Source organism: Sipha flava, unplaced genomic scaffold (assembly GCF_003268045.1).
Source record: "Sipha flava isolate LNK unplaced genomic scaffold, YSA_version1 202_pilon_pilon, whole genome shotgun sequence".
Taxonomy (NCBI): domain Eukaryota; kingdom Metazoa; phylum Arthropoda; class Insecta; order Hemiptera; family Aphididae; genus Sipha; species Sipha flava.
This window is the reverse complement of record NW_020272797.1, coordinates 1342890-1367096: the sequence shown is the minus strand read 5'-3', so window position 1 is coordinate 1367096 and position 24207 is coordinate 1342890. Positions and strand designations below refer to the sequence as shown.

Sequence of the window (24207 nt, the reverse complement as noted above, 5' to 3'; positions counted from 1 at the left end):
ATTGTGTTCAGTAGAAAATTCAAGATAACTTTTATAAATTTTTCATATGTAAAATAAAAAACATCACAATAAATTTAAGTCAAGAGATCATATTATTTAATAATAAAGTAAAACAATTATCTATTATTGTTTTGTTTTAGTTATTTTTTATACCCAGTTTTTTTTTTTTTTGTAACATAAAAGTCCAAATTTATGAATTGAACAAATATGATATTTTCTACAGACAACATATATTTTAAATTATACAATATAGGTTTAATATTCTCTAATCCTCAAAATGTACTAAAATATGAAAAATAATTTTTTTTACAAAATATGTGACTGACAAATTAAAACTTCTTAAAAATTTAAATTCGTTTTTCTGAACATTTTAAAACAATTTGTTTTTACTAACACGGCATAATAATATGTTGTTCTTTTTTTTTTTTTTTGAGGAAATTTTATTTTAGTTTGTACACCCTATAAAACATTTTAGAAACAAATGTGTGTAAATGAAAAAATGATAGATTTCTTATGGGCTACCTAAATAATTTTGGTCGAATTTAAACTTTGGTAAGGGAACGCTCCTCAATTGTTGGTGATTATTAGTGTCCCCTCAACATTTTTATCACTTAAACCACTGCCTGGAAGGGCTATGGGAATACTTAGGTTGGCTATACCCCCCTTAGGTTTAGTCTAAAGGTTAAGGGATGAATGGGCCGTTTTTGAAACTCGTGTGGAAAAGAAACTCAGGGGCATGTGTCATCACGGCGAACCGGTACGCAACGGACGTCCATCCGTAAGTGATCAACGCGTACGCGTTTGGCCGAGGTAATTTTTCTGCTCTCGTGCGTATAAGGATTCCGAAACCGGTTCTCGCGTTTGTCGTCGGGTGGGAGTGAGGGAAACCGTCACGTCAAAAAACGTCCGGAGAGAACGCGGAGGAGACGCGACTGACGGACCGGGACGACGCGAGACGGTGGCCGACGAAGCAGAGCGCGCCGCCACCTGTTGGCAAATATGCGCGTCACCGCGAGAATGTACGTGTGAGAGAGCGTGCGGTCGTTCGCGTGCGTATGTGCGTGTCTCCGCAGCATCCGGGCCGTGTGTGAACGCGTTACGAGTGACGACGACGAACGCGGAACGAGCGCAAGTGGACCGCGGATCCCGCCGACAAAGGTTCGTCGATAGTTTTGCCGCCACCGATCGGCCGTTGGGCGCACCGTTCTTCCCGTACATTTTGCTCAAGGCCCGTCCGCTGCCGCCCCGCGTACGGCTCGGGACCGTGTGTGCCGCGGACCCGTCGGTGTCGGTCCGATTGCCGAGCAGCAGCTGCACCACCGCGTCACGGCACACGCATGTACGCGCGCTACACACCCGTACACCGCCGTCACTGGCCGTTAAAGTCTCTCGATTGACGCGCTGCCCCGTCGACCTTCCGCCGCCGCCGCTGCCGCCGCGCCGAAACATGATCACTCGACCCATCGTCCCATGGCCCAGTATGAGTTCCTGCCGCTGTGCGACGTGCTCTTCAACATCATCTCGCTGGCCGCTTACTTCTGCGACATCGTGTTCGACGTGGTCATGGGCTACGCGCTCTACTCGTACGGCCGCTACGTGCCGTTCGGTCTCACCATGCTGTTCGTAGGCGCGTCGGCCACCGTCGAGCAAACCATGTCGCTGCGCTGGTACCTGGCCGCGCGCACCGTCGGCGACAAGTCCACGCTGTCCGACCGGCTGAAACGCTCGGCCGTGCAAGGGTTACACTTCGTCCAGCTCGGCGTCCTCTGGAGGTAATTGAAACGCACAGACACCAATGCCGTCCGAATAGTTTTTGTTAATCCATACCGTTACTTTTATCACCCAGATACTTCAAACTTTTCCTGCCCGTCGATCTCAGGTACGTCAAGTTCGAGGTGCGCGACTTGTGCATGCTGCGCTTGTTGCACGCTTTCTGTGAGTCCATGCCACTGCTACTGCTGCAGTCCTATCTGCTGTGGACAGATGAAGGTGCTTGGAAACACTTGCGAGATCTGAACAAAGTAGCCATTACCTTGTCCACCGTTAGCGTGTGTTGGGCCCTTGCCTCTTTTGGCAAGAACGTGCGCATGCAAAACGTCCACAGACTAGTCCTCACTTGGCTTGGTGTCATATTTCAGGTATGAAGCCTACATCACATTATACTGCCAACAGTGTACATACAGCTTGGTTTTTTAAATTTTTGTGCAATAGATATTGTAAACGCTGTACACAGTACAACCGCTTATAGTTTTGGTTGATAGATCCAATCCAGGAACTAGAATCTAAAACTGAACCTGATTCTAGATTTTAGAGCTACAAATCTCTAAGTCTATGAAGTACAGAAACTTTTGTTAAAGAACTGAAATCAAAATCCATTATATCTCAATAAAAAATACTTATATTTTCCAAGTATTTTTATTATTTCAAATTTTTTTTTTTTTTTATTACATGTTATCATGAGTATATTATTTTCTTAACAATTTAAATTTAGTTTTGATATTTATCCAACACAAATATGCATGAATAAAAAAATTATACAAATAAATATGTTACTTAAAAGTAATTGCATACTAGAACCCAAATACTTTTAAACAATTTGGACCTACTATATAAATTAACTCTTTTTAATTTGAAATAAAAGATATCATCCGATCAATATTTTCATACTATAATTTTTGTGAATATAAATAATAAATGAGCTGTTATGTATATATGTTAATATTTAACTTCATAGTTTGTTTTTATTTCACAGTTCCTTTGGCGCTTGGGCACTGTTGGAGCCAGGGTTATTTCATTGACTGCCTATGCAGCTATGTACAAATATTGGGTACTTTTAGTACTTGGCTTGCATTGGTTATCGATGCTACTATGGTTGCATTCACCTAAAAATGTGTTTCATGGAGAACGAATGTCACCTAAACGTAAGGCGTTCTTGTTTGCTCTTCTAGCCTTTGTATTCACTTTTGAATATGTGAACCTATTAGAAAATAACCATAGAGAAAAAATGGTGAGTATTTCATTGTAGAAATGTAGCAAAAAAATATTAAAGTTTAATGATAATAATATATAAGTAATGCATTAATCATTTAATATACAGTATTTTTTCCATACCTACTTATTTTATACTTATATATATATGCTTGTTTAAATTATACTATAGTATAATGTTGTGTTTTCTTCCTGTCCAAGTTTTCTTTTGTTTATTTTATTATTAAGTGTTGTGACATTAAAATGTAATGCAACATCAATTAATTAGATTCTGTAGTTGATCATTAATCTATTATTAATCTATCTGTAATTTTTTTTTCATGTTGTATTATCATTACTTAAATATGTACATATTTTTGGAATTTATAAAATTAACTCCATCCAAACAATAAATTAATTACTTAATTAATATTTTATAAATAAATATTTTTCCCCAATAACAATATATATAACAATCCAATATAAGTAATTATTTGTATGTACTTTTTCAGTTAATGTTTTATGTAGTGATGGCATTAGAAAACGCTCTCCTTATGTTTGTGTGGAGCTTGGGTAGTGGTGATGCAATTAAACCATTTGTTGTATTTGGACTATTTTGTTGCGGTCTTGTGTTCATGGCAATTTACTACCAATTTTTTCATGTAAGAAGATTAAAATATGAATCTGGCGGTAGATTGAGTACTACAAATAGTAACAATTCAACAGCAAAATTAGCGTTGGAAGCCAAGTATAAAGATCAACTAAATGTGCCCAATGGCAAAGTATGTACACATTTAATCACATATTTTATGATAACACACTAACTAAATATTTTAATTTTTAGGCTGACCTTATAAGAAGGCATAGCTTCAGCAGTGTATATGAGAACATACCACCAGGAGGTTTCCACAATCAACCTATTTCTAGTGAACCACCACCAACCCTACAAAGAAACCAGAGGTATTATAGTGCATTGCCCGCTAGCGTACATAACGGTATACCTGGTGTTTTCAATTGTCGTTTCACAAATCCATATGTGGCAGCAATGCAAAAACGTAAAAAAAAAAAGCCTACCACATTTGTACCTCCACCATCTGGTACAAATGGCAGAGACAGTGTTGCATTTTGGTGTAAACCGCCCCCTTCAATCCATAGTCAACAAGGTTCTAGTGAAAACGAAAGTGTTGGTTCTCATGTTGATATTAGACAGAAGTTGCAGGAAAAGAGACAAAATCAACTTGCTGAACTTAGAGCAATTGAAGAGGAAATTAGACAAGGTAAACTAAAGAGACCAACTGAGAATGGAGAAGTACTATTATCTCCTCAAGGATACCTACAACAACAGAACTGGATAGCCCCACCTTATAGGTAAAAACTTGTACCTCTCAATATAAATATTTTTTTATTAAATACATTTTCAAATATTAACTTAAGTTGCATTTTTAGCCCACAAGATAACAATGCTCAATCAAATGACCAAGTGCTCACATTAATGTACAAGTCATACAAATCGCCATCTGATTTAGATTCTCAAATATCACTACCACGTTCATACACATTGCCCAGAGAATTTAAATTCTATAGAAAAGTTAGGCCTAGAAGAACAGTTCGATCTGATCATATTGTTGCTTCTACTAACTCTAGTGATGGAGATGTAGACTCAGGTGATGATGAATCTGACACATCACAGCCTAAGTTATCACCTCGGCCCTTACGACTGCCTGATCGTAATGCTCTTACCATTCGACACGAAACCAAACTATAAATCTTCAGAATAAAAAATTAAGTAAATTATTGTTTTTATCTTTTATATTATTAAACTAAGACATATATTACTTTTATAAACTATTTGTATATACTGTTTTATAATGTTTTTTTTTATTATTATTGTAATTACTATTTTTTTTATTATTATTATTATTATTATAACTTGCATTTTAAATACTGATAATAATTTATTAGTTAAAATATATAATATATAAATCACCAACTATTAAAATACAAAACAAAATTAAAATGAAGTACAACATTTAAAATAATTTAATTGAGCCTAAATTATACATGTTTTTTTTAAAAAAAAAAAAAAATACTTATAATAAGATTATGTTACGAAGAAATCAACTATCTATTTAATCACACATGTCCCTCTCTTCAGTTTCTTCTTCTTCTATGTACTCTTCATCTACTGACGCTTCCTGTAATATAATTGATCAGGTTTAATTTAATTGTTTATATATAATATAATATAAACTTTTTAAATATTTAAAAAACTTAAAGTTCACCTGATACTGTTGATATTCAGATATCAAATCATTCATGTTGGATTCAGCTTCAGTAAATTCCATCTCGTCCATACCTTCTCCAGTGTACCAATGTAAGAAAGCCTTTCGTCTAAACATGGCAGAAAACTGTTCAGATATGCGTTTGAACAGCTCTTGGATAGCTGTAGTATTTCCAATAAATGTAGAACTCATCTTAAGACCGCAAGGCGGTATGTCACAAACTGCTGTTTTTACATTGTTAGGAATCCAATCAACAAAATAGCTGGAATTTTTGTTTTGAACATTTAACATCTGCTCGTCCACCTCTTTCATGGACATACGACCACTATTAATTTAAAAAATAAATTATTAAAAAAATAAATAATAATAAATAAATAACGATAATTGTATCTAATGCACCACCTACAAACATATAGACAGAGATCATATTGAATTTGGATAGTGGACTCAAATTTTTTTATTATTGTAAAGTAAGTAGATTAACATATTTTCAAATAATGAAACATCTAAATAATGGTTTTTTCTAAACTATTATCATACAGTGTTTAAAAAAATATAAATAAATTATTTTCAAGATCATAAAACTTCAAATAATTTTCTTGGAGATTTTGGAAAAATGTATTGGTATAAGTCTAGTAGTATAGATCGGGAATATCAAAAAGGACATGAAAAGTAAGTAAAACTATGGTAAAAAATATCCAAATATTGTCTAAACTCAGCCGTACGTGTGACAAGGACCTTTGATGACATGGTATAGCGGATAGTCTGCGAATCGGTTATTAGCATAAGCCTGAAGGGAACTCGATTACGTGCCTACAATATTTTGATATATCTTGTATATAATCAAATTATAATGGATATCGTCCAACATTATACTCACTTCTTCCATAAAGGCCCTTTATTGCTCGTTAGTTCGGCCCCAGATTGAATACGGATTAGTCTTATAACACCCCCATACAGCTTCAGACTTTGTTACCTTAGAGCGATTTCAAAGGCGTTTTTTTTATTCAACACTAGATAATTCCCCGTCCATTATACAATTACTACCTAGTCCTCCATGAACTAGGTTTGTTAACTATGGCTTTTAAAATAATAAATAACAGCATTAAGTTCCTTACTAATCATATTGACGATTCTGCTGAATGGGGTTTCATGCTCTTTTCCTTTTTACGCTTTCGCGTCCAACTCGCTCTATTATTTCGTTTTCTATTCCATACGCTCTACTGATACAAGTCAGAATAATCCATTTGACCGATTATTGTATCTAGCCAACACCCACCCTTCATTCCTGCAGTAGCGTCCCTAGACTTTTTTATAGAAGGAAGCGAACTTCATTCATGTATTCACATTTATTTATTTTCCAAGTGCGATATAAATAATAAATAACAAAATTTCAAAGAAAAAAGGCCATGAGGCGGGCGACTGACGCCCCTGAATATCTGTTGTAGTCATACCTAATCCCGTGTCACTTCTACCGAACTCGTATTATACGTGAATACCTACTACTGTACTTTGGACCAAGCTCGTATTGAATTAAAATAAAATTACCGGAATATGGCAGCTACGGTGAGATAACGACCGTGTCGGGGATCGCAGGCGACCATCATGTTCTTGGCGTCGAACATCTGTTGCGTGAGCTCGGGCACGCTCATGGCCCGGTACGATTGGCTGCCGCGGGCCGTGAGTGGTGCGAACCCGGGCATGAAGAAGTGGAGCCGCGGGAACGGGACCATATTGACGGCCAACTTGCGAAGGTCGGCGTTCAACTGGCCGGGGAACCGGAGGCACGTGGTCACACCGGACATGGTCAGCGACACCAGGTGGTTGAGGTCGCCGTACGTGGGGTTGGTCAGCTTCAGCGTCCGGAAGCAAATGTCGTACAGCGCCTCGTTGTCAATCAGGTACGATTCGTCCGTGTTCTCGACCAGCTGATGCACGGACAACGTCGCGTTGTACGGCTCCACCACCGTGTCTGACACTTTCGGCGACGGCATCACCGAGTACGTGTTCATTATCCGGTCCGGGTATTCCTCGCGGATCTTTGATATGAGAAGCGTGCCCAATCCGGAACCGGTACCGCCGCCCAACGAGTGAGCCAGTTGGAATCCCTGAACCAACGTAGAACGCATTATAGCATCGTGATGGTTTTATATGCAAGCAGGGCACGGTCAAGTTAGAGTTTAAAGTCCCCGATCTCAATACAAAAAAATTTTAAAAAAAAAACCACAGGAATCCGAAGATTTAGCTTTAAACTAATCAGCTACGATTTAAAAACGGACAACGTATTATCTTAAATTATAACCCCTTTGAATTATAAAAATCATTCGCCCTTGTACGCAGGTAAGTACAGTCTATGTCTGATATTAACATATGGTCCAGTACTAATTGATAACCATATAAATAGTCGTGAGTCGATATTAAAGCAAACCATGTACGGTTAATTTAATAACCAGCATATAGTACTATTATATATCTAAAATTCCAGAGTTTAAAAGTTCTGCAATGTATATTAATTATTATTTTATATTCAGCATGCTTTCTAATAGCCAATAGAAAATGTTTGATGAGATACTAAAAAATCTGGCCCAGTTTAGGCTACTAGACTCGGCTAGATATCCAGATCTCGCAGTAGCCACTAATCATTCTCGGGAACCTTATGACTGGGGTCAGCAAAAACAAATCATTTGGCGAACGGCCATTTCAGAAAAAAACTATGTCCCAAGTTAATTATCTGTCAGGTTGTACGAAGTTTCATTTTTAATCAGTTATATTTAATTATTAATTTAAACACGTCAAAATGTGTCGGACGTTTATATTTTTAAAATCAAATAAATTTTCAACTGTTCAAGGATCATTAGTTCTTTCGTCACAGTTTCAAAAACTTGAAACCAACTGATCACTTTGTCAGCGATTCGTAGATAAATGGATTATGCGTTTATATGAACAGTATATATTGGACTACTACTAATATAGGTGGAATCGTTTGGACAATGAATATTTAACGAATCGTATTGGTAGTTTTATTTTTACCTGCAGGCAGTCGCAATTTTCACTCTCTTTTCGCACTACATCCAACACGGCGTCCACGAGTTCGGCGCCCTCCGTGTAATGCCCTTTAGCCCAATTGTTTCCGGCACCCGACTGACCGAAGACGAAGTTGTCCGGTCGGAAAAGCACGCCGTAAGGTCCGGACCGGATAGATTCCATAGTTCCGGGCTCCAAATCGAGCAACACAGCTCGTGGTACGTACTTCCCACCTTCCGAACGATTTGCAGCTATAATCCAATATAACAAACATGATCATGAGTTAATAATGCTCTCATACGACAACATACAAAGTAGTTAAAACTGTACAAAAATGAAAAGGAATTTATAGTATGTATTTCGTTCCATAGCAGTTCAAATTTTACACTTAGGTCTTCTCTACGGACTACGGCTCAATTGTACGATATTATCAACAACGTATTCACATTTTCATATTCGTATAACATTATGATCTGTGTAAGTTTTATTAATGCTTATTATGTATAGTATATAAATTATGTATACGTTGTGTTTTATGACACAGATATGTGTTTAAGTGACTTATAAGTTTATTTTTATACACGAGTGCAGTGCTTACAATTTTTAATATTTCAACAAAAGTTACGTAATGTAGTTTTTAATCCCAAAAATAAAATTTGTCTAAGAATTAGATCCATGAAAATATTTTAATTTGTCTATTTTACATTATTCAAATTGTGATAAATATAATCAGTTTGGACACTTTTCTAATATATAAATCTTTAGCAATGATACTGTACTCACAAAAAAAAAATACCTTTTTTATAATTACTCGAATTGAATGTAAAATAATTATCTTAAAATAAAATACATTATTTATCACTTGCCTATTGTAAATTACAAAGTATCTTTAAAAATATCTTTACTACTCTCTCATATTCTCTAACTTTTTAATGTGTGTCTAATACTTTTGAAATTCTTAAATATTTATCGACACATTCACGTATATCTATCATCAGAACATAAAAAGTGTAGATTTTCAAAATTCATTACCTCCTAATAATTAAACACCGGACAGAGTCATATCACTAAACTCATCACGTTAGTATTCACATTCAAGGACTAGCATTCGTATAATGAGATCAAATAATTTTGTTTTATCTTTCTAGGCCTGAAGTCGATAGTCATAGAGTTCGAAAGTTGTAGGAGTCCCAAATTGTTCTATATTTTCTCAGTTTATAGCAGACCAAGCTAGAAATCCGAGTAATACAAGGGTGAATTTAAAAATCACAAATTGAATATGCATAGTTTGCATATTTGATCAAATTTAGGAAAAAATGCATATTTAGTTGATTTTCATATGTATATTACACATATTTAATAATTTGTAAAAGAAATTGTTTTTTTTCTTTCTTCATCTAAATATTATAGTAAAATCTCTAGTTGACATTGAAAGAAGTTTTTCTCGATTTAAAAATCTTCTATTGAATAATTGTCGGTCAATTGAAATTTAAAATCTTAAGAAAGTATTGGTGGTTCAATGCAATAAACAACAATAATTATTAAAAATGTATTTTTTTCGTATATAACTTAAAAAAATACCGAATTTTTCAGTTCAATAAGATGTCAAAATGTCAACCAGTTATACATTTTTTTCCGTTATAAATAGTTGCTGTGTATAATTTTAATTTATTAATTTATCCATTTTTTATTGGAATTCAGAATAATATTTTTCGTTTATTTAACATTTTTAATGGGTATTTTAACATTTTATCATGCATATTTTACATTTTTTAACTCCTACAACTTCCGGGCCCTAGTCATAGCGTATCTATATTTTGTTCAGATATAGAATGACATGATATTAATTAATGTTCTTAAACTACCGCTGTATTTTATGTACAGGGGTTCCATATTTTCAATCTCGTTAACTACCGTCACTCCATTTCTTCAGCATTCCAAAGATAATGCGGGTATCCAGTCATTGATATAGCTGATGGTATGTCTTATATATATTTAATAATGAGAGGGGCACCGTATTTCAATTGTATAATGTCTTTTTTATGTTAAGATATTTTAATTATATATTTCCAACTATTATTGATTGTGTTAAAAATGTTTTTTCTTTTGTTTGAATGTACTACAATTAGTATTATATTTCATAGCTCGTTATGACATGACATTAAATATAATTATTACGTCTCAAGTATCAATGTTATGAGTGCTATGTTCGTAGAATAATATTTACTTAAAGTCTTTAAATCATTACGCATTAATAAAGCTTTCAGAAATGTTAAACAGTAAATTAATTGTATTTTAATAATTATCATAGCAATTTGTGCAAAACTAATGAAGTCATCAACTAAATAGTATTTTGTGTAAATCATTTTAAATTTGTTTAGTTTGCTCAAGCGAAAATTCCATTAAATAACCTACATATTTTAAACAAATGCTTACGAAATAAAATTGTACTCCTTAAGTTAAAAAATAAAAATAAATACATTTTTTACGTGACTGTTCTGTGTTATATTATTATTGTGTACCCAACACTGAACCGTATGAACGATTTACTACGCAAACATATTTATACACAATTTAAGTATAAATAAATAATAACCAGTGATTAAGGTGAAAAACAAATAACCATAAAAATAAATTTTTAAGAATGTTAACAGTTGCAAAAACTGAGAATAGCTCTCGTAAAATGTGCAATTGTTTTAGCTATAGTCGTATGTCACTTGGTTTTGACTTTTCTGAAAGTTTCTCCAATATTTTATGAGAAATTCTTTTGAAACCACATTATTATAAACATCAAAGAAAATAACTCCACGGGAATACAACATATCCTTTCACACGGCCTAATTTGACCATTCCGTTCGGAGTTCTAATAAACGTGGTTATGATAATCATAATCGGTTGTATATAACGTAATATAATGTAATATAATTTACACTATCTGGTAAATCTTAACTTTTTCCAACATCCGGACATTGGTCGTAATATATACATATATATATAACATAAACACAACACATATTTATAAATAAGTGCACTATTATCATCAGTCGGTGCGCGACAGAATAATTATCGTCGATTGGCCTCGTCGTTGAACTCGAAAGCCGTGATGGCTATTATACAGAACATAATTATCAGACGAGACCAACGTATTTATAATACATCAAGTGCCTTACCGGACCCTTCATTGTAATAAACGTTAATGCGTTCCAACTGTAGGTCGGATGTTCCTTTGTAGAAGCCTGAGTAGTCGATTCCGTGTTCCTCGGATATGACTTGCCAAAACTGTAAAAAGATAAATAGGAACACGAGCATTAGAACAAGAGCGTGCAAAAGAATATTATTTCTACTTCCCGATAACGATTGTAAAAAATATTTCAAAATACAATTATGATTTACAACTAAAGAGTAGTTATAATCCCGCTATAGTTTACCTATACTTAGGTACAATGTAAGACGCTTTTACTTTTTTTAACCAACTTTTTTAACCTAACCTGATGTGAGCAGGAAAGATTTAAATGCTGATTTATTTTACGATGAATTTTATAACTTTTTTTTATTGATTTGAACAACTTAAACCATTGACTCCAATCGAAGTATGTATTACAACTTACAATGAATACAAATTAAAAAAAAAAAACAATTTTGTTGTTTTTATACTTCAAAGTTTTAAATATTTGTTTGTAATTCTGGATGATTTTTTAAGAATTGACAGTAATTTTTTTTTTTATTTATTTGTTTATTTACATTTTTTATGTATGTTAACTTTTACAATTCAATGTTCGTGTGTTTAAAAACCAATAACACGAAAATAAATAAAATAACACAGATTGACTTCGCTTTAGCAAATTTAAAATTATTTAAATTTATAAATCGTTGTAATATTCAGTTATGTTATTCAAAAGAGCAATTAATGGATTAAAAAATATTAAGGGTTTTTTTAGTGTATTTTAGTTTATAAGCGTATTTTAAAAACATTTTTGATGATTAATGAGTGACGGAAATCTGTTCAGTCCCATGACAAACGACGACCATCCTTTCAATTGGGTGTTGACCAGTTGCCCCCAACGGCTGTTATCGGAATTTTTAAAATATTAATTAAAATTAAAAAGTATAATTATTTAAAACCAACAAAACATTGCCCTTTTCACTATACACTCGCGTAATATTTTCCATCGTGTTTACAACGTTAGTGCTTTTCGTCTACTAAAATGTACCTATCAAAGACAGTATATATATAGGTATACATCGTATCATATAATAATGTCTAACAAAAAAAAAACTACTAATAAAGATAGGTTTAATAAATGATAATAACTAGTGTATTCCGATAAAGCGTAATATAATTGTCGTTAATATCGTTATAAATCGGCTATCCACTTAGACGCGTCTAAATTTACGTTTTTGTAAAATCCTGGCTTTGCACCTAGTAGTAGGTTATTATTCAATTATTACAATTTTCATTTTATCTATACTATTTGTATAATATATTATATTTATTATTTATTACAAAATACAATATCATATATAATTGCAAATATCAAAATTTGATTTTATCATTTTATACTATCTTACATTATTTTTATAAATAATTTTAATTATAATTTGTATATTTACCTCCCCTATTTTACAGGCTATTTATTGTAATCGTGTATATATTAACATGTGAGGGCAACTGGTACATTTTGCTATAGGTAATTTGGGGGGGAATTGGTATAAAAAAAATGTACTTTTGGGGGAAACTGGTACATGCCCTTTCAATTGCCACATTTGACGATATTAGACTATATGCATCGGTTTAAGTTAAACGATTTTTAACAACAGAATTTGATGTCCGGATTACATATAAATCGTCGTGACACGACATAATTCCGTGTGATTTGTAATTTAAGATTCGCCGTTACGCTTAATGCGAGTCACGTATATATATATATATATATATACATATAAACTAAGCACCATTATAATTTTTCTCCGAAAACGAATAACTACTAAGAATTGCAAGGGTATGATTACAATATTTTCAAGTAGTATTAATATAATATACCCGTAAAAACACGTAATCACACCCATTTACCACGCGTAAATATTCAAGTTACATAGAAGTATATAAAAAAACGTTTATAAACCAATGATTATTTTTTTCTGCTTTTTTTACAGCTAATGTCTCCTTGTACTTCTCTTTTAGAAAAAAAAATCCTTAACTTTTTCTCCGTTCCTTAGAAAACATTCATTTGATCACCGTTACATGTGGTTATCTTAAGCGTTATCTTAAGAGGCCCGGTTGAAAGACTTGTAAACAATACACATCATGCAACGTCACATATGAAATTCCGAAGTGTGCAAAGCGTGAAGTCGAATAGTATACACAAAAATATTGTCATTGAATACATGTGACATACCCCGACTCCGATTATACAAAACGCGTAGATCACTTGCGATTTTTGTACAAATTTAACCAACGGTCTTTCGTTCCTAATCGTTGTAAACCCGACGCTCGATCGTAAAAATCCAGACCGTATACTCATAATAATAATAATAATATAATAAATAATAATAACGTACTCTAACGTCTCCGGGATACGCAACGCCGATTTGCTCGTGAATAATTATTATGCCGACAGCGTGTACCAAAAATAAACGTACAATTTTATTATCGCACACCTAATACAATATTTATATTATGTATAAGTAGCGCTTGAAACTCACGTGCGTAGAACACAAACAGACACACTATACGACGACGTACTTATAATTAACGTGCGCGTCAACCGTATATTCAACATATTTCATTGACGGAAGACGCATTTATCGCGCGCGTGTTTTTGTACGTAAATGTATACGCACACAACCCCTTTTCGGTGGTGAATTCGATTTGTATGTCTATAGTCATGCAAAAATTCGATTTTTAGTAAAAATCAAATAAAAAATTAAACACCTTAGATACATGCGAAAACACTATTATGTTCTAATATTCTTCGGTCTAATATCTATATGAAAACTTTTTATCGATAGCAATATCATTTATGATTTTTTTCTTTTTAATCATTAAAAGCCACGCCATTTTCAAATATTTCTAACCGTGCAGCTGTTTGTATAAAATATGACAAGTGAGTATTAAACATTAACATTAAACACAACTTTATATATAATATACATAATTATTAATTTTTCAATATTCATATAAGTAAGTGTATAGGCTCCGAAAACGATTTCATGAAACTTAACAGCTGTTCCGTTCTGTGAGTTTTCTTTTAACCAAACGACATAATATACACATGCAATCTTGCAAATGTGATACAAAGTAACGATAAGAATTATTTGTTCACACGTCCATTTTTTGAAACAAGAACAATAATTTAACATTCTTCCTCAATCCTGAAAAAATAAACAAACTCAATTTTTTTTATCGCAGAGCATACATAAAAACAAAATTAGGGGTGTGTATAGTATTTATTCATTGCTGGAAAAGACATATTTACGAGTACCTGGGTGCCTAACCTCTGTTTTTTATTCTTTTAGTAGTCAATAAACCCGCATGAGTCATAACATGAAAAGTGGGCAAGGGATATCATACGGTCAACTGATTTTTACAAGGAATGCGCCCAATTTAAACTAAAAAAGGAGTATACATAAACATAGTATATAATACTCGTACGATACTGAATACATGCATGAGTATTACAATTGCGTAAATCCGCTATGAGCTCCTTATTCATTAATATTATTCAGTTTTACATGTGTTAGAAGTATAGTAAAGAGGCTTTTACTAATTTTCTTATTGTAAAATCGAAATTATATTCCGCTGAATTCGAAAAATATCATCTTATATATTAATATTAACATAAATTAAAGCGCAATAGTGTATAAATAAATTATGAACAAATATTAAATGTTGATAAGAAATAATCTCTGTTCACAAATATTCTAGGTATTTTCAAATATGATAAACATAAATTATTGCGAATATTCTAATTTTAATTATTTTTTTATTAAAAAGTTAATTATATCATAAAATATAATATGAATAAAAAACCTAAACAAGTGAATAAACTAAACAATTTACATTTACTGAGAAAGTCAAAAAATTAATTACTTTATAGTTTTTCCTGTGTTTTCTATGAGTATTACCAATCATGGTAAAATACTTGTATATATAAAACCTTTAAATGCTGTTCACAAGAAAAAAACTTTTTTATAAAACCAACAAATTAACTTGGTTCAGAATTTAAAAATGTACAAACAGTAAATGTTACTGTAAACCGTACGGTTTTAATTTTTTCTACCTGCACGCGGAAGTAGAGAATGCCGAATGTACATGAAGAATGTTAAAAAATGTATCGTCCTCAATTAATTGTGACGTCATTTTATTGTGATAAGTTTATTTAATTAGGAATCACCATTTCCATTGTCGGTGTTAGTTTGAAGTCCTGGATTTTCATTAAATTGAAAATGCAACACCATAAATATTTTAAAATAAAAAATAATTTCTATTCACAATCACGAGCTTGATTTAAACCATATAAAAATACATCCAACATTTTCGGTTCGTATGTAATATCATTAATAATATTAAATCCACTTTCTAATGATTTAAATTTTAAATTACATTTTAATATGTAGTTAAAAATGTCTGGTATTTATAGTATTATTTATTATTTGTTGCAACTATATTTTTAATCATTTTGACATTATTTGCGTTTTAATATGTACTTAATATTCAAGGTGACAAAAAAAAAATATGCGTATTATATTACATTTAAAAACTAAATTATAATACATTTTTAAATCGTAAAGTTCAACAACCTAAAAGTAGCCCACATCGGACTTCAATTGGAATATTTTAACTGTTTAAGAATCTGTTCAAGAAATTAGTAAATTGAAATGACAATCATTCCTATTTCCGTATAAGATAAAAATTACTAAAATCGATTTTGCATGAATAACAATCACAAGGGAGTTATATATACCTATATATATGGGGCATCAGTGGCGTATATAGGGGGGGGGGGGGTTCACCCCCCCCCCTCCCCCGAAATTTATGGTTAGTACGACCCACGTGTGCATTTCTTTAATCTATGTATTAATTAAAACCAAACTGTCTAGTATGGGAAAAAAATGCTCTCTCCTAATTTTTAAGCAAATTATACGCCCAATTCTTACCTACGCTTGCCCGGTATGGGGTAATTGTGCATCCTCGCACATCAAAAAAATGCAAATTGTCCAAAACAAAGTCCTCAGAATAATTGCAAATGTTCCGTGGTTTGTCAGAAATCCAAATCTGCTATTGATACTTTGAATAAACTATCCGTTGATTTTTTTCCAAATATATGGTGCTTAATGTCAATATTAGTAACTTTACCAGTCTCAACAGCGTCATCAGAAAGATCGTTTTCAATATTGAAAAGATTGAAGTTGTGCTTGAGAAATAGTACAAGCGAAAATCGACTAACAGGATTATCTCATGTCAATTCATCGAAGTATTTCAATAAACACTGAAGAAGTGATAAATAATTTTGCAAATCTACCTCGAAAATTAGACTTTGTCCTGTAATTAAATTTATGTATTCTAATTTTCATAGTTATTAAAAATAAGTTAATTTATAACTTTCATTTAGTATATATTTTTTCATAACCCCCCCCTCCCCCCCCCGAAATGAATTCCTATATACGCCACTGTGGAGCATACCACCTTCGACTTAATAAACTCCTCTTAATTATACAGTGTTAGATACTGGATCTCGCATTCAATTGATTACTGTTAACGATAGTTTTGAGACTTAAGTAAAGGAAAAATTATAACATCATTTATAATTTTATATTTAAAATTGTGTAGTAATGGATTAATAAAGTTTTTAATCATTGGTATGAAAATAAATTCATCATTTATGTTCTAATTTATCTATTTAAAATATATACGTATACATATATATTATTATTTGAGTTAACGTTTAATGTTCTTTTATATATGATCAAACAAGTCTGTATAATATTAAAATGGGTTTGTCTGCGATATGCCATTTTTATCCTAGCAAAGGAAACGGAAAATTTGGTTTTTTTGTATTGTGTTAGATACGATTCAAAATTTAACAGTATGTCATATCCGTTATTATATTTTTTTAATTTTGATTATTATTATTTTTTTTTATCCTGTTATTTTATGTGATTTAAATTATAACATTAAAATTTAAATAATACGAATAGATATATACGTTTACAATGGTAGTTAAAATTCATAATTTATTCAAATCAATGTTCCGAACTACCGAGGTATAAAGTATGAGTTCTGGATCCAGATATAAAACTTTCGAATAATCAATAATATCTTGAAAGATAATTGGAATTATTTGTCAAAATATTTCGTATAGAAGTTAACTACAAATTTCAATTTTGCATTGATAAATAAAAATGTATTGAATACATTAATGAACTGTTTTGATCGATCCCTAAGTTATATATTATGTTTCGTATACCTCATAATTGATGAGTATATTTAAGAACTTCACTAACAATAAAATATGAGACGCGTGAGCTCAAATAATGATTATCAAAAACTAGTTTAAGTTAGTAGTGTAATACATTATGATAAAGTAAAATGTAAAAATACGTTCAAAGTTCAAACATAATCAACCCATCTTTTCAACATTGACAGTTAATACACATTGATAATATTCTAAATAAACTTGTTGATAAAACAAAATGACTAGGCACAATCGTTATATTACAGAATGTATGAATACCTATTGTAGTCTTACAGCACAAATAACAACTAACAAGTATAAAAAATATTCGTTGACTCTAATACGTCACGTACGAGTATAATCTCGCCATGAAATATATAAATTGCATAATAATCAACTAGCAGACCAAGCGAATCATCAAAAATAAATTGATTTGTAGTTATAATAAAATTTTACTAATTAAATTTAATATTTTTCTAAATTTAATTTTTAAATAAAAATTTACTTGAGCTTAAACGAAAACGTGAACTATGGTTATTTATAGTGAACGAGTAAACGTGCTCATAATGTAGCGCAAACGTTTTAAATACTATTATAAGTGTAGGCAAGCTCAAATAGAAATTCTGGCTACAGACGCTATAGTATGATACTTTGACAAGATAAAATTTACTTAAAAACATATGGTTGGTAAAGAGGGAAAGGGGGAGGCTTTCAGACGAAAAATCCATCTATGTACACTGGTTATCTCTGGTGATTATGTTTATTATTACCTTTTCGGTAGCCACACGCGAGTACACCGACACGTCCGATAACACTTATTATTAGAAGGAGTTCTATATACGCACACGCAGTAGAAGTTAGAGAGGTTTGATCCTTTTTTAGAAAAAAAAAAAAATAATTGGCACCGGCGCGACGACGTCGCCGAGTAATAATTATATCCCATGTAAGATGGGTGCGAGCGTCTTCCAGGGGAAGACTAAAAATAAACATTCCAGGGACTCTTCTGGAACACTGTCAGGAAATGCATGCAGACAATTTCTTTGACACACGCGCGCACACACGTACACACACTTCACGGCCAAAGGATATGCTTAGGAGCCGTGAATATTTATTTCGGTCCTTTGACGCACTCCAAACCAATCCAATTTGACGACGGATTTGTGTTGCCGCCGCCATCACCACACTTACAGGAAGCCATTATAATAATAGTTTGTTTTTGGTTATTTAGTTTAAAAAATATGTAAAAATACACACACACGTTGTTGTTCACGTGGCTGTGATATGTTATTATTATCGTTGTTCAACAGTTATCCTCTCCAAAATACGTAAAATCCATTTAACACGGTCAGTTGTTATTACCCTGTTATCCGTATAAATTATAATTATTCATACTGCGTATACCATACCATCACACACGATTGCGTATTACATATAGACCCAACACGGTCCGATCAAACGTACGTCATTACGTTGTATATGTGTTTCAAATTGTAGTCGATTTAACGCGGTGAGTACATCGAAATACTGCGATGAATTAATTCCGTGATCTTCGATCCGGAACAGATTATACACACACGCGTGTGCGCGATAATTGCACACTTAAAAATTCGTCGGTTAACGATCCGACGAAGTTTTCGGCAATTATAACCGCCCGATCGCCGCGGTCAGGTATCTACGCCTCTCTCGCATTGTCATCGCTCACACGGTTGTACCGCACTATGAACATACCGAGTTACGCAGGTACAAACACGAGTGGAGTACATGCTTTACATACACCTCGTCAACAGCACACAATGACGGTCCAGAACTCGAGCAATACACCTTACAACAACAATAATAATAATAATAAATCGTTATCTCACGGCGGCCGCGGCTCGTTTTCGTAAATATTACGTGCGGATGGACGATGAGTTACACGGAAAATCGATTGTTATCGGAGGCACCAAGACGAAATAAAAATGATTTCTTTTGCCGCGTACTCAACTGCGGTCGTCCGCGCGCGCAACGGGCATTGTACGCAGTACATTATATGCACTTCTATCATGTGATACACGGCGTAGTGCACACGGCCACGGAGTATATTATGCATGAGCGGCAATTGTAGTTTTTTAAATTGAAAAATTAAATTTGTTTCTATGGTTTTTAACGAGTATACGTGTATAATTATACAGTTTTGGCCGCACGCGTTACACACACACACACGCGCGCGCGCCTTCGTACGTTTTCTGTACATTATAATAACGTGTACGCGCGCATACGCGTCACGATGTGAATCGTGAAATACGTGCGCAGAACGTTGAACTTCACTGCAGAGTAACGGTGGCGATGATGCCTTCGCTTCGTCGTTTGCTCGGATCGCACATGCGTCCATTGTGTCCGAACAGTCAATAGAACCGCGTTATTAACACTGATTTGTCAGGGTGTTCACGTGGACGTCCGATCGCCGATGACTACCGATATATGTGTGTGAACCGCTACAAACACGACAAACATACAGCCTGTATGATACACTGTACATTTGGCCCGCGAAGGTGTTCAATGTGGCCAATTACAATGTTTTTAAAATTAAACAAAATATTGAAAAAAAAAACAGTACAATTATTATAAAATACAATTTTGTTTTTAAATTTATCAATTTTATTTTCGAACATTTTCAAATGGAAATTCAAAGATTTCACCCAGGGGTCGGCAAGTAATTTACATTGGAGTCCTAAAGTTTAAAATAATAAATCAATAAGGTCCAGTGAAAAAAATCTTTTTCAAATCTTTATATTTTAAAAATTGTAATATAAAAATAAAAATAATTATTTGGTTATTACAATTAATTTATATTAAAAATTACAATATTAGAAGTATAAAAATAAAAGTTGACAGGGTCCAGAATATTACCTTCCGCGGTACGGATTCGGACCGCGGTCCGCCAGTTGCCGATATAACTCATACACTTAAAAGAGCGTACTGATTAAATGTGTACTTACAGGTATATTGTATACCAACTATGTGTAACAGAATAACATTATTAGGTTGATATTAATATTATTCGTACTTTAATAGTTGATGGCCTTCTCTAAGATAATTGTTTATCAAAGTGGCCCGTCGAGGAAAAAAGGTTGGATATCCCTGTGATATAGAGTGATTTTTTTAACATGAGAATGGACTGGTACATGAAGATTTGAGAAATTATGAATGATCAATCCGAATTATTGTGATCGGGTATTTGGTTTCCGAGCTTTCAAATGTAATTGGGTATTTACTAATGTAAACCTGTACTGGTGCTTGTTTTATATTGTGGCACAGACTTCCCGAATTGGAATTTGGACATTGGGTGTATTTATGGCATACGAGATATCATTACTCAAATGAATATTTTGACCGAATTATTGGAATAGCTAACAATATTCTTATTATACCATTACACCGTTTTACACACTGATTTTTTATTTTTTTTCAATTTTTAAATTAAACGATGATTAGTTATAATTATACAATTTCAATATTATTAAATTTTCTTTCACAGCATACTGGATGTAAAATACGGCATTATTTTCATTTTTAAATCACAGGTTACTAAATTAATAACGGATTTTGATTTTATTCCGATATTTGGGTAATCCATCGATATCAAAATTGGTATAGATGAAACCATAATATAAGTTATCAGCGGTGTTTTCAAACATACAATAAAAATTCTTTGCATTTTCCTACGACCCAATGGTATGGTTCTCGTTAAAAGAATCGCCTTGTATAATATGAAATATTATACATATATACACGTTAACGGCGTACCACGTACAACGGTAAAAACACAAAAAAACAGTTTTTTTTTATTAATATTTATTTTATTTATTTTTTTTTTTTTACGGTGTATCATTGGCCGACGAATAATATTAAAATAATGTATCGCATATTATACCGAAATCGCGTTCGGGCAGCCACTCCGTGACGGGGATAGTCTCGAGCAGGGGAATGCACTCGCAGGCGAATACAATGGGTCTTGCACCAGAAACGATGCTGCTGCAGCTCGCCGAAAGAACGAAACGCACGATAATAATGGGTCGCCGCCGTCGAGCCGGACCGGTTTCCGTTCGAATTCCGGAAATCGAGATCACGCGTTCTGCACGCGCATCCGAAAAGGTGCAATTACCCGGTGAACTTTTATTGCTTTTTCTCATCTCTCTCAATCGTCGTACAACGCGTGCGACTCATTAGAATATTTACGTGCCCGAATACTATTATTGTATTCTCGGTGCACGCTACGCTCGTCGAAAATACAATTCCCCACAGGGTGGACCGACAGATTATATCTAAAAAATATATATATACACATACCTATATCCCTACTCGAAACGTAACCATTAGCGTATTACAATAATGTGTACTGGAGCGTTGCGCATTTTCCGCAGACGCTACGTAATGGAAATAGAGACATTTTATCTACAAACGGGTCAGATCAATGTACATAACACCATAATACCCTGGCTTTATATTCCTCCCAATGTCATGTATAAGATTTACATTAAAAATAGAATATACGAACCGCTCATGTATGGCGCTGATTATCGTTTAAGCAATCGCAATCACCCTGTGTATATTATATGCGTGTAGCCACGATTCGCTGTAGCCACGGAGGAAAATAGACATTTAATAAATAAGAAGAAAACGCTTTCCCCGGGGCTGAACACGACGACAGAATCTGCAGACCGTGTACACTGCTTATACACACACGCGTAGCAGAGGCGATCCGTTCGGATGACTATGCCCACAAAAGCGTATCGCGTCGATTTGTAGCTGTGTTTTCTTATGTCTAGGTACAATAACTCATGAACTTGAGACCACCAAGCGAGCTGTCACGTTATTTTCTTTTTACAAGAATTATGTGACGGTAAAGAGGTTATAATATTTTTCTGATTGTTTCAAATAATTCATTTCAGTATTAGGTATTAGCCTCTATAAGCCTATAAAATAAAATTATAAAACATACGCAGAGAACGTAGGTACGCGATAATGTAGTCATAAGACGTGCCTCGCGCATTAATAACCACGAACCACATTAAAATCTAAGACCTAAAAAAAACCGTTATAGGGGTTGAAGGAGAGGTGCTTATTTTGCAAATTTTATCGTGTAATTTTCTTAAAAAGTTGAAAAAAGTCATCGGAGTTATTTGGAAACGATAATCCTATTAAATATTTGCCCATGGGAAGCTATCCTAAGTATTTGACACAGTTAAAAATGTTATACGAATACAAGTTTAAAACTATATCGTTAATTAAACCATCGCTGTCATGGACTTATTTACGCTTTAAGGGAACACATCAGTTAAGTTAATGTTATGCGTATTTCGATGTTATCGACAACAAACAGTTAATATGTGGTGTTCGATTTTTTCTTAAGTCTGTTATAAACATAATATTATAATATATAGGTATGTGAGTAATTATCGTGAAATGAAAATATTTGTTTACCAACTCACGACACGCAAAACTGGTAAATCATCGTGAAAACCGGATATTTGAATGTACGAGAAAAATATTGTTTTAATGATTTGGCGAACGATTTCTTTGGAAATGTATGTCGATTAATAAACGTTACACGGGCCACGGAGTACACGATCGGGCGGAAAAATATTAATATTTAAATGTGTACAAAAAATGATTGACGACAACGTGCGATTTATCGAAAATTCAAGCGTTCAATAATTTATTGATTTGTTATGGAATGTAGTCATCTGAAATCTTCAACGAAATACCGCGATATTAAATACCCTCCCCCCCCCGGCTGAAAGTACACCGACGAATCGCATAACCTCCCGAATCCTACGGTTAATTAGAACATGCGTAATTGACGCGGTAAAAACATTGACGACGAGTAAGTAAGTACCTTGGCGCCGATCTGGTTGCCGCACTGTCCGGCCTGCAAATGTACGATTTCCCTCATGGCGCTGCTGCTGGTCGAGCGAAATGCTGTTCGACGGCGGGGGCGGGAGAATGTGGACGTCTGTCGCGCAGTTGTCGTCGCAAAACGTTCTTCTGGTTCGGGCCCGTAGAGTGCACGCTGCGTGTTTGCCGCCGACCGGTGGTGTTCCTTTGGACTTGCAGCGAGACGAGAAGCGCACCGAAGAATGGATCCTGCGACCGCGTAACGTTACTCGTCAGGTTAGACGGCGGGCGCTTATGCGGTTTCCCCTACTACCGCGCGCGCTACACGCACGTACCCTACTCGCCACGCGGTGGTAACACTATACGCACCGATCGCCGTTTTGTACACGCGATACGTTTACGCGCACCAACTGCATTCGCCGCCGCAACGACTTCGTTGCGAAAGAGTTAGGTGCATGGCGCCCGTTCCGACGTGTACGGACGTAGGTATATACCATACCGCGTATCCGGTCGGGGACACGTGGTCACCGCGAATTTTCACCTACGGTTTGCACGCGCTCGGTTCGGAAATCACCGAGCCGACGTGCCATATTGCCAGGTAC

General features: G+C 34.0%; 2 protein-coding genes across 2 annotated transcripts; one reads left to right on the top strand and one right to left on the bottom strand.

The window, feature by feature from the left end:
- Positions 1 to 1013: 1013 nt before the first annotated feature.
- LOC112682364 lies at positions 1014 to 4812 on the top strand. Its single transcript, XM_025552938.1, has 6 exons — positions 1014 to 1772; positions 1847 to 2138; positions 2753 to 3007; positions 3480 to 3749; positions 3812 to 4335; positions 4414 to 4812. Exons 1-6 carry the CDS (start codon positions 1471 to 1473, stop codon positions 4730 to 4732), a joined length of 1962 nt encoding a protein of 653 aa, XP_025408723.1. The 5' UTR covers positions 1014 to 1470; the 3' UTR covers positions 4733 to 4812.
- Positions 4813 to 5041: 229 nt separating this feature from the next.
- Positions 5042 to 23880, bottom strand: LOC112682312 (tubulin beta chain-like). Its single transcript, XM_025552855.1, has 6 exons — positions 23607 to 23880; positions 11444 to 11552; positions 8280 to 8524; positions 6798 to 7357; positions 5250 to 5574; positions 5042 to 5162 (listed from the first exon to the last, which is right to left on the bottom strand). Exons 1-6 carry the CDS (start codon positions 23661 to 23663, stop codon positions 5097 to 5099), a joined length of 1362 nt encoding a protein of 453 aa, XP_025408640.1. The 5' UTR covers positions 23664 to 23880; the 3' UTR covers positions 5042 to 5096.
- Positions 23881 to 24207: the final 327 nt, after the last annotated feature.

Bases quoted from the DNA above. Each gene is read 5' to 3' on its own strand.
- LOC112682364 (XM_025552938.1), top strand. From the start codon at position 1,471: ATGGCCCAGTATGAGTTCCTGCCGCTGTGCGACGTGCTCTTCAACATC. The intron at 1,773-1,846 runs GTAATTGAAACG...TTTATCACCCAG, and splicing joins CAGCTCGGCGTCCTCTGGAG to ATACTTCAAACTTTTCCTGC. The intron at 2,139-2,752 runs GTATGAAGCCTA...TTTATTTCACAG, and splicing joins GGCTTGGTGTCATATTTCAG to TTCCTTTGGCGCTTGGGCAC.
- LOC112682312 (XM_025552855.1), bottom strand. From the start codon at position 23,663: ATGAGGGAAATCGTACATTTGCAGGCCGGACAGTGCGGCAACCAGATC. The intron at 11,553-23,606 runs GTACTTACTTAC...ATCTTTTTACAG, and splicing joins GCAACCAGATCGGCGCCAAG to TTTTGGCAAGTCATATCCGA. The intron at 8,525-11,443 runs GTAAGGCACTTG...ATTGGATTATAG, and splicing joins TTATTACAATGAAGGGTCCG to CTGCAAATCGTTCGGAAGGT.